Below are 12,500 nucleotides of genomic sequence, written 5' to 3'. Positions count from 1 at the left end.
ACAACAACAACAACCGCCATTCGCCACTAAGTGGCGGTGACGTCACCACGACGCTTGTGCCAGGCCATGTGCACCCTGAGGCCACGTGAAGTGTCGAACGCCCGCTGGCAGGAGGTCACGGGGCAGACCCAGCAGGTGCCACGGGTCGACTGACCGAGATGACCGAGATGACTGGCTGATGCACCACCTGTGCCCCCTACTGTGCCAACTTGCTGTGCTTTAGCCACCCGGCGCTCCGCTCGTTGTTGTGAGCGTCGCTCCTCCGCCCTCCGTTGTTGTTGGAGGGCGACTGCCTCCAACTGCCCAGTAGCGTCCTTCACGAGCCTCCTCCACTGAGGCCGATCTTGACACCGCTGGTACCAGTCATCGACAAGTCCACTCAGCTCCACGTCCTCCTGTACCACATCACTCCATCTCTTCTCTAGCCCGTGCCGCGCCCGTTTAGCCCCCTCGATCCGGCCGAACAAAAGCTGTTTAGGCATGCGGTGGCTGGGCATGCGGGCTACATGACCCAGCCAACGCAGCCTTGCCTGCCGGAGGAGCTCACTGATGGGACTTTGCCCAGATCTTTCAAGGACTTGTGAGCTCCTCACACAATCCAGCCTGGTTAAACCCAGGATGGATCGTAGGCAGGCCAGCCTAAATGTTTCCAACCGGCGAAGATGCTCCACTAGGGGGGTCCACGTTTCGCAAGCGTAGAGAAGGGAGGGAATGACCGTGGCCGAGAAGACCTGAAGCTTCGTGCGGAGCGACAGACCAGGTAGCTTCCACACAGCGTTACGCAACCGATGAAAAGATATTGCCGCTCGACTGATTCGGAGTGAGACCTCTGCTGATAAACTGGAGCCGGTCATAAGCACACTGCCCAGGTATGGGAAACTCTCCACTCTCTCAACAACTGCCCCATCACCGATTGGGAGTTGTGGGGGTGGAGTGCCCGATGGTACAAAATACCCAGGCAGGTGCTTAGTTTTGGTGGGGCTGATGGTAAGGCCCCACCTCTTAGTGGCACGCTCCAGTCTCAGCAGCAGCGTCTCCAACTCCTCCTCTGAATGAGCAGCAATAACCAAGTCATCGGCATACATAACGTGGTTGACCAATAGGGAGCCATCCCTTGATCGCACCCGGGCGTCGATCAGCCTCCCATTATATCTGTACCAAATGGTAATTCCCCCGGTACAGCCATTGAAGGCTTCACGAACTACGCAGTCGAAATAGATGTTAAATAATGTGGGAGCCAGAGGACATCCCTGTCGCACCCCAAGGTGTACAGGGAAAGGCTCCGACTCCCGGCCACGTAGTTTTACCCGGGCCCGCTCACCATCATGAAGGTCCTTAATGATCGTGAGCAGAGGGTCAGGGACTCCGAAAGCACGAAGAACACAGACACACACACACAGACACACACAGACACATACACACACAGACACACACACACAGACACACACACACACACAGACACATAAACACACACACACAGACACACACACACACAGACACACACACACAGTCACACACACACAGACACACACACACAGTCACACACACACATACACACACACAGACACACAAACACACACAGACACACACAGACACACACACACACAGACACACACACACAGACTCACCTCGCACCCCTTGGCGAGTGCGAATCCGCCTCCCAGGAGCAGAACGATGTTCCAGGGCATGGAGCGCTGCACAGAGCCCCACTCCAGCAGACACGTGCTGGGAGCTACACACAGACACAGACAAAGATCCCCCGTGTAGCCTTAACAGACTGTGGGGGCAAGTGCTGTTCGCGAGCACCTATGAAGGCCGGAACGGCACACGAGGGGGTGGGTGGCCAGCACCACGCCCGACCGCCTTTGTCTCCCCAGTGGCGATGTTTACTACACACCGCACCAGGTACTCATTTGAGGCTGAGTCGACCTAGGGGAGGCCCAGGACCGGTTCAGATAATCGCCACTGGTGTTGGCCGTGAGCGGGAATCGAACTCGGGTCGCCGGGTTCATAGCATAGCGCTAACCACTACACCCACCGCTCCCCACGTTCACACACGCATACACACACTAACACACACAGACACACAGACACACACAACAACAACAACAACCACCATTCACCACTAAGTGGCGGTGACAACACTACGGAGACACAGAGACACACAGAGCCAAAGAGATACACAGAGACACATATACGCACAGACACACAGAGACACACAGAGACAGAGAGAGAGAGACACGCATATTACCGCTACCCACATAGACTCACTCACTCTATCCTCCCTACGCAGACTTCCACCCACTCCATCCCACCCACCAACCGTCCTCTGTTCCCCACTCAGCCACAGACTCACTCACCCACCCACTCACTCACTCACCCACTCACTACCTCACCCACTCACCCACTCACCCACTCACTCACCCACTCACCCACCCACCCACCCACTCACCCACCCACTCACTCACTCACCCACTCACCCACCCACCCACCCACCCACTCACCCACTCACTCACTCACTCACTCACCCACTCACCCACCCACTCACCCACCCACCCATTCACCCACTCACTCACCCACTCACTCACCCACCCACCCACCCATCCACATACTCACCCACCCACCCATTCACCCACCCACTCACTCACTCACCCACTCACCCACCCACTCACTCACTCACCCACCCACTCACTCACCAACCCACCCACTCACTCACCAACCCACCCACTCACTCACCAACCCACCCACTCACTCACTCACTCACCCACCCACCCACCCACTCACCCACCCACCCACCCACTCACCCACCCACCCACTCACCCACCCACCCACCCACTGACTCTCCTACCCACCCACCCACTCACCCACCCACTCACCCACCCACTCACTCACTCACCCACTCACTCACTCACTCACCCACCCACCCACCCACCCACCCACCCACTCACCCACCCACCCACCCACTCACCCACCCACTCAGTCACCCACTCACTCACCCACCCACTCACCCACCCACCCACTCACCCACCCACTCACTCACCCACCCACTCACCCACTCACCCACCCACTCACTCACCCACCCATCCACATACTCACCCACCCACCCACTCACCCACCCACTCACCCACTGACTCTCCTACCCACCCACTCACCCACCCACCCACTCACCCACCCACTCACCCACCCACTCACCCACCCACTCACCCACTCACCCACTCACTCACCCACCCACTCACCCACCCACCCACCCACTCACTCACCCACTCACCCACTCACCCACCCACTCACTCACCCACCCATCCACATACTCACCCACCCACCCACTCACTCACCTCACCCACCCACCCACTGACTCTCCTACCCACCCACTCACCCACCCACTCACCCACCCACCCACACACTCACCCACCCACTCACCCACCCACTCACCCACCCACTCACCCACCCACTCACCCACCCACCCACCCACTCACTCACCCACTCACCCACTCACCCACCCACTCACTCACTCACTCACCCACCCATCCACATACTCACCCACCCACCCACTCACTCACCTCACCCACCCACCCACTGACTCTCCTACCCACCCACCCACTCACCCACTCACCCACCCACTCACCCACCCACCCACTCACCCACCCACTCACCCACCCACCGTCTCCCCGTGGCGTGGACTGCCCTGACCACAGGTTGTGTAAGAAGTGCGGTGGCCTCGCCGGAACCACGAAGAGGGACAGCGACACCAAGATGGCCGCCGTGGCGTCCGACACGAAGCTGCATGGCGGAGACACGGGGGGAGGGAGGGGGGGGAGACACGGGGGAGACACGAGGGAGACACGGGGGAGACACGAGGGAGACACGGGGGAGACACGGGGGAGACACGGGGGAGACACGGGGGAGACACGAGGGAGACACGGGGGAGACACGAGGGAGACACGGGGGAGACACGGGGGAGACACGGGGGAGACACGGGGGAGACACGGGGGAGACACGGGGGAGACACGGGGTCACAGCGAGAGACGGGGGAGACACGAGGGAGACACGGGGAGACACGGGGGAGACACGGGGGAGACACGGGGAGACACGGGGGAGACACAGGGGAGACACGTGGTCACAGCGAGAGACGGGGGAGACACGGGGAGACACGGGGAGACACGGGGTCACAGCGAGAGACGGGGGAGACACGGGGGAGACACGGGGAGACACGGGGGAGACACGGGGGAGACACGGGGGAGACACGGGGGAGACACGGGGAGACACGGGGAGACACGGGGGAGACACGGGGTCACAGCGAGAGACGGGGGAGACACGAGGAAGACACGGGGGAGACACGGGGTCACAGCGAGAGACGGGGGAGACACGGGGAGACACGGGGGAGACACGGGGTCACAGCGAGAGACGGGGGAGACACGGGGGAGACACGGGGAGACACGGGGGAGACACGGGGTCACAGCGAGAGACGGGGGAGACACGGGGAGACACGGGGGAGACACGGGGTCACAGCGAGAGACGGGGGAGACACGGGGAGACACGGGGGAGACACGGGGTCACAGCGAGAGACGGGGGAGACACGAGGGAGACACGGGGGAGACACGGGGGAGACACGGGGGAGACACGGGGAGACACGGGGGAGACACGGGGGAGACACGGGGTCACAGCGAGAGACGGGGGAGACACGAGGGAGACACGGGGAGACACGGGGGAGACACGGGGGAGACACGGGGGAGACACGGGGGAGACACGGGGGAGACACGAGGGAGACACGGGGGAGACACGGGGAGACACGGGGGAGACACGAGGGAGACACGGGGAGACACGGGGGAGACACGGGGAGACACGGGGGAGACACGGGGGAGACACGGGGGAGACACGGGGAGACATGGGGGAGACACGGGGGAGACACGGGGAGACACGGGGGAGACACGAGGGAGACACGGGGAGACACGGGGGAGACACGGGGGAGACACGAGGGAGACACGGGGGAGACACGGGGAGACACGGGGGAGACACGGGGGAGACACGGGGGAGACACGGGGGAGACACGGGGTCACAGCGAGAGACGGGGGAGACACGGGGGAGACACGGGGAGACACGGGGGAGACACGAGGGAGACACGGGGGAGACACGGGGAGACACGGGGGAGACACGGGGGAGACACGGGGGAGACACGGGGGAGACACGAGGGAGACACGGGGGAGACACGGGGGAGACACGGGGGAGACACGGGGTCACAGCGAGAGACGGGGGAGACACGGGGAGACACGGGGGAGACACGGGGGAGACACGGGGGAGACACGGGGGAGACACGGGGTCACAGCGAGAGACGGGGGAGACACGGGGAGACACGAGGGAGACACGGGGGAGACACGGGGGAGACACGGGGTCACAGCGAGAGACGGGGGAGACACGGGGAGACACGGGGGAGACACGGGGTCACAGCGAGAGACGGGGGAGACACGGGGGAGACACGGGGGAGACACGGGGAGACACGGGGGAGACACGGGGTCACAGCGAGAGACGGGGGAGACACGGGGAGACACGGGGGAGACACGGGGTCACAGCGAGAGACGGGGGAGACACGAGGGAGACACGGGGGAGACACGGGGGAGACACGGGGGAGACACGGGGTCACAGCGAGAGACGGGGGAGACACGAGGGAGACACGGGGAGACACGGGGGAGACACGGGGAGACACGAGGGAGACACGGGGGAGACACGGGGGAGACACGGGGGAGACACGGGGTCACAGCGAGAGACGGGGGAGACACGGGGAGACACGAGGGAGACACGGGGGAGACACGGGGGAGACACGGGGTCACAGCGAGAGACGGGGGAGACACGGGGAGACACGGGGAAGACACGGGGTCACAGCGAGAGACGGGGGAGACACGGGGGAGACACGGGGAGACACGGGGGAGACACGGGGTCACAGCGAGAGACGGGGGAGACACGGGGAGACACGGGGGAGACACGGGGTCACAGCGAGAGACGGGGGAGACACGAGGGAGACACGGGGGAGACACGGGGGAGACACGGGGGAGACACGGGGGAGACACGGGGTCACAGCGAGAGACGGGGGAGACACGAGGGAGACACGGGGAGACACGGGGGAGACACGGGGAGACACGAGGGAGACACGGGGAGACACGGGGGAGACACGGGGGAGACACGGGGGAGACACGGGGGAGACACGAGGGAGACACGGGGAGACACGGGGAGACACGGGGGGGACACGGGGAGACACGGGGGAGACACGAGGGAGACACGGGGAGACACGGGGAAGACACGGGGGAGACACGAGGGAGACACGGGGAGACACGGGGGAGACACGGGGAGACACGGGGGAGACACGGGGGAGACACGGGGAGACACGGGGGAGACACGGGGGAGACACGGGGGAGACACGGGGGAGACACGGGGAGACACGGGGAGACACGGGGGAGACACGGGGGGGACACGGGGAGACACGGGGGAGACACGGGGGAGACACGGGGGGGACACGGGGAGACACGGGGGAGACACGGGGGGGACACGGGGGAGACACGGGGGAGACACGGGGGAGACACGAGGGAGACACGGGGAGACACGGGGGAGACACGGGGAGACACGGGGGAGACACGGGGGAGACACGGGGGAGACACGGGGGAGACACGAGGGAGACACGGGGGAGACACGGGGAGACACGGGGGAGACACGAGGGAGACACGGGGGAGACACGGAGGAGACACGAGGGAGACACGGGGTCACAGCGAGAGACGGGGGAGACACGGGGGAGACACGGGGGAGACACGGGGGAGACACGGGGGAGACACGAGGAAGACACGGGGGAGACACGGGGTCACAGCGAGAGACGGGGGAGACACGAGGGAGACACGGGGAGACACGGGGAGACATGGGGGAGACACGGGGGAGACACGGGGGAGACACGGGGGAGACAGGAGGTCACAGCGCGAGACGGGCAGTGTCGAGTCCAAGGTCAGTATTGGGTCTCTATGAGTGTGGGTCTCTCTGGGTCTCTATGAGTCTGCAGAAACACGCATTTAGAGTGCACTATCTGGTCTTCATGAGTGTGGGTCTCTGTGGGTCTCTATGATTCTGGGCCTTTATGAGTGTGGGTCTCTGTGGGACTCTATGGATCTTTATGAGCATATGTCTTTGTGGGTCTCTGCATGTCTCTATGAGTCTCTGGGGCTATGCGTCTCTATGAGTATGGGTCTCTGTGAGTCTCTATGGGTCTCTGTGAGTCTCTATGGGTCTCTATGGGTCTCTGTGAGTCTCTGTGGGTCTCTGTGAGTCTCTATGGATCTCTGTGAGTCTCTATGGATCTCTGTCAGTCTCTCTGGGTCTCTATGAGTCTCTGTGGGTCTCTGAGTCTCTGTGGGTCTCTGTGGGTCTCTGTGAGTCTCTATGGGTCTCTGTGAGTCTCTATGGGTCTCTGTAAGCCTCTATGAGTCTCTGTGAGTCTCTATGGGTCTCTGTGAGTCTCTATGAGTCTCTATGGGTCTATATGAGTCTCTGGATCTCTGTGAGTCTCTATGGATCTCTGTCAGTTTCTATGAGTCTATACGAGTCTATATGATTCTCTGGATCTAAGTGAGTCTATATGAGTCTCTATGGGTCTCTGTGAGTCTCTATGGGTCTTTATGAGTCTCTGCATTTTTGTGAGTCTATATGAGTCTCTGGATCTAAGTGAGTCTCTGTGGATCTCTATGAGTCTCAATGGATCTCTGTGAGTCTCTATGAGTCTATATGATTCTCTGGATCTTAGTGAGTCTATTTGAGTCTCTATGAGTCTATATGAGTCTCTATGGATCTCTGTGAGTCTCTATGAGTCTATGTGAGTCTCTGTGAGTCTCCATGAATCTCTGTAAGTCTCTATGAGTCTAGATGAGTCTCTGGATCGAAGTGAGTCTCTGTAAGTCTCTATGAGTCTATATGAGTCTCTATGGATCTCTGTGAGTCTCTATGAGTCTCTGCGAGTCTTTATGGGTCTCTATGAGTCTCTGGATCTATGTGAGTCTCTATGAGTCTAGATGAGTCTATATGAGTCTTTATAAGTCTGTGAGTCTCTATCAGTCTCTGTGAGTCTATGTGAGTCTCTGGATCTCTGTGTGCCTCTATGAGTCTATGTGAGTCTATGTGAGTCTCTATGAGTCTATGTGAGTCTCTATGAGTCTCTGTGAGTCTATGTGAGTCTCTATGAGTCTCTGTGAGTCTCTATAAGTCTCTGCGAGTCTCTGTGGATCTCTATGAGTCTATGTGAGTCTCTGTGAGTCTCTGTGAGTCTCTATGTGAGTCTCTGGATCTCTGTGAGTCTCTGTGAGTCTCTGTGAGTCTCTGTGGATCTCTGTGAGTCTCTGTGAGTCTCTATGAGTCTCTGTGAGTCTCTGTGAGTCTCTATGGATCTCTGTGTGCCTCTATGAGTCTATGTGAGTCTCTATGAGTCTCTGTGAGTCTATGTGAGTCTCTATGAGTCTCTGTGAGTCTCTGCGGATCTCTGTGTGCCTCTATGAGTCTCTGCGAGTCTCTGTGGATCTCTATGAGTCTCTGTGAGTCTCTGTGAGTCTCTATGAGTCTCTGTGAATCTATGTGAGTCTATGTGAGTCTCTATGAGTCTCTGTGAGTCTATATAAGTCTCTGCGAGTCTCTGTGGATCTCTATGAGTCTATGTGAGTCTCTGGATCTCTGTGTGCCTCTATGAGTCTCTGTGAGTCTCTATGAGTCTCTGTGAGTCTATGTGAGTCTCTATGAGTCTCTGTGAGTCTCTATGAGTCTCTGTGAGTCTCTATGAGTCTCTGTGAGTCTATGTGAGTCTCTATGAGTCTCTGTGAGTCTCTATGGATCTCTGTGTGCCTCTATGAGTCTATGTGAGTCTCTATGATCTCTGTGAGTCTCTGTGGATCTCTATGAGTCTATGTGAGTCTCTATGAGTCTCTATGAGTCTCTGTGGATCTCTATGAGTCTCTGTGAGTCTCTGTGAGTCTCTGTGAGTCTCTATGAGTCTCTATGAGTCTATGTGAGTCTCTGTGAGTCTCTGTGAGTCTCTGTGAGTCTCTGTGTGCCTCACCTGCTCTTCGCCTGCATGAGAGCCTGGGCCCAGCCCGTGATGAAGCCCGGCTCCCGAGTGAGCCACAGCGCGGCGAGCAGGGCAAAGTGAGCCGCCACGCACGCCTCGGCCCAGCTCACCGCTCCGAGCCGCGAGTACTCCTGGCGCAGAACGGACGTGGCTGCTCTCTCGCCTTGCTCGGCCCGATCCTCCTCCTCCACCTGCTCCTCCTCATCCTCCTCCACATGGCTCCGATTCTCTCCCTCCACGTCCACCTCGTGGCCGTGATGATGATTGTCCCGACAATCCTCCACCTCCTCCTCATCCTCCACGTGGCTCCGATTCTCTCCCTCCACGTCCACCTCGTGGCCGTGATGATGATTCTTCTCTCGACCACCCCCCTCCATCTCCTCCTGCTGCTGCTGCTGATGCTGCTGATACTTCTTTCTCCCCCTCTTCTTCCTCTTCCTGCATCCCAGCGACGAGCAGAAACTGTGTGTGGGGGGGGGGGGTGATGGATATGAGGTGAGAAACGAGCCGTGCCCCTTACAACAGGCAGTCATTGACTTACGAACGCCACCCAGCGCTTACTATCCACAACCCACACTTACGAACGCCACCCACACTTACGAACACCACCCACACTTGCGAACGCCACCCACACTTGCGAACGCCACCCACACTTACGAACGCCACCCACACTTACGAACGCCACCCACACTTGCGAACGCCACCCACACTTACGAACGCCACCCACACTTGCGAACGCCACCCACACTTGCGAACACCACCCACACTTGCGAACGCCACCCACACTTGCGAACACCACCCACACTTGCGAACACCACCCACACTTACGAACGCCACCCACACTTGCGAACGCCACCCACACTTGCGAACACCACCCACACTTGCGAACGCCACCCACACTTGCGAACACCACCCACACTTGCGAACGCCACCCACACTTGCGAACGCCACCCACACTTGCGAACACCACCCACACTTGCGAACACCACCCACACTTGCGAACGCCACCCACACTTGCGAACGCCACCCACACTTGCGAACACCACCCACACTTACGAACGCCACCCACACTTGCGAACACCACCCACACTTACGAACGCCACCCACACTTGCGAACACCACCCACACTTACGAACACCACCCTCACTTACGAACACCACCCTCACTTACGAACGCCACCCACACTTGCGAACACCACCCACACTTACGAACGCCACCCACACTTACGAACACCACCCACACTTACGAACACCACAACCCACACTTACGAACACCACCCACACTTACGAACACCACCCACACTTACGAACACCACCCACACTTACGAACGCCACCCACACTTGCGAACACCACCCACACTTACGAACGCCACCCACACTTGCGAACGCCACCCACACTTACGAACACCACCCACACTTGCGAACACCACCCACACTTGCGAACACCACCCACACTTACGAACACCACCCACACTTGCGAACACCACCCACACTTGCGAACACCACCCACACTTGCGATCCACAACCCACACTTACGAACGCCACCCACACTTGCGAACGCCACCCACACTTGCGAACACCACCCACACTTACGAACACCACCCACACTTACGAACGCCACCCACACTTACGAACACCACCCACACTTGCGAACACCACCCACACTTGCGAACACCACCCACACTTACGAACACCACAACCCACACTTGCGAACGCCACCCACACTTGCGAACGCCACCCACACTTGCGAACACCACCCACACTTGCGAACACCACCCACACTTACGAACACCACCCACACTTGCGAACACCACCCACACTTACGAACACCACCCACACTTACGAACGCCACCCACACTTACGGACACCACCCACACTTACGAACACCACCCACACTTACGAACACCACCCACACTTGCGAACACCACCCACACTTACGGACACCACCCACACTTACGAACACCACCCACACTTACGAACACCACCCACACTTGCGAACACCACCCACACTTACGATCCACAACCCACACTTGCGAACGCCACCCCGTGCTTACGGTTTTTCCCTTCACATTTAGAATCACCGCGTGTTCAGAGCATTTGACTGCTGCTATAAATGCCCACGTGATGATGATATCAGCCACGTGGTTGAGTTGCTATCATTTGTGTTGGCCAGGTGGCGTCTGACAATAGGGCTACACAGTAGATCAGTGGGGCCTTCATCCTGATACAACAAACACCGTTCAGTTGTAGTGTGGGTCTCTGTGAGTGTGGGTTTCTGTGAGTGTGGGTCTCTATGAGTGTGGGTCTCTGTGGGTCTCTGTGAGTGTGGGTCTCTGTGAGTGTGGGTGTCTGTGAGTGTGGGTTTCTATGAGTGTGGGTCTCTGTGGGTCTCTGTGAGTGTGGGTCTCTGTGAGTGTGGGTCTCTATGAGTGTGGGTTTCTATGAGTGTGGGTCTCTATGAGTGTGGGTCTCTGTGGGTGTGGGTGTCTGTGAGTGTGGGTTTCTATGAGTGTGGGTCTCTGTGAGTGTGGGTCTCTGTGGGTCTCTGTGAGTGTGGGTCTCTGTGAGTGTGGGTCTCTGTGAGTGTGGGTCTCTGTGGGTCTCTGTGAGTGTGGGTCTCTGTGGGTGTGGGTCTCTGTGAGTGTGAGTCTCTGTGAGTGTGAGTCTCTGTGGGTGTCTATGGGACTCTGTGGGTGTCTGTGGGTGGAGCTGCTCACTCTGTGCCCAGGAAGAGCGAGTGGAGCCACATCCAGGCTGCACTCAGCATGATCACCGTCACGGGCAGAGAGAAAGCCATCCAGGCTGCAAAGCTCACCACACCGCCATTGCCTGGGAAGAGCCTGAGGACACATCGTGACACGCACACAGTGACACAGTGACACACAGTAACACACACACACACAGTGACACACACACACAGTGACACACAGTGACACACACACACAGTGACACACACACACAGTGACACACACACAGTGACACACACACAGTGACACACAGTGACACACACACAGTGACACACACACAGTGACACACACACACAGTGACACACACACAGTGACACACAGTAACACACACACACACAGTGACACACACACACAGTGACACACAGTGACACACACACACAGTGACACACACACACAGTGACACACACACAGTGACACACAGTGACACACACACAGTGACACACACACACAGTGACACACACACAATGACACACACACAGTGACACACAGTGACACACACACAGTGACACACAGTGACACACACACAGTGACACACACACAGTGACACACAGTGACACACAGTGACACACACACAGTGACACACACAGTTACACACACTGACACACAGTGACACACACACAGTACACACACACAGTGACACAGTGACACACACACAGTGACACACACACAGTGACA

General features: G+C 58.8%; 1 protein-coding gene across 1 annotated transcript in view; it reads right to left on the bottom strand.

Moving 5' to 3' along the window:
* Positions 1–12,500, bottom strand: part of SLC13A2 (solute carrier family 13 member 2) — a 38,516-nt gene that overhangs the window by 5,359 nt on the left and 20,657 nt on the right. Inside the window, exons 7-10 of the mRNA XM_078883553.1 lie at positions 11,796–11,918; positions 9,071–9,541; positions 3,659–3,777; positions 1,629–1,732 (exon numbers count right to left, since the gene is read on the bottom strand). Of these exons, the coding sequence (XP_078739679.1) occupies positions 1,629–1,732; positions 3,659–3,777; positions 9,071–9,541; positions 11,796–11,918 (817 nt within the window). The remainder of the gene's footprint in view (positions 1–1,628; positions 1,733–3,658; positions 3,778–9,070; positions 9,542–11,795; positions 11,919–12,500) is intronic.

The sequence above is a fragment of the Lampetra fluviatilis genome, chromosome 71 (genome assembly GCF_964198595.1).
Source record: "Lampetra fluviatilis chromosome 71, kcLamFluv1.1, whole genome shotgun sequence".
Lineage (NCBI taxonomy): Eukaryota > Metazoa > Chordata > Hyperoartia > Petromyzontiformes > Petromyzontidae > Lampetra > Lampetra fluviatilis.
Note: the sequence above shows the minus strand (reverse complement) of the source record. Positions and strands in the feature narration are given on the sequence as shown.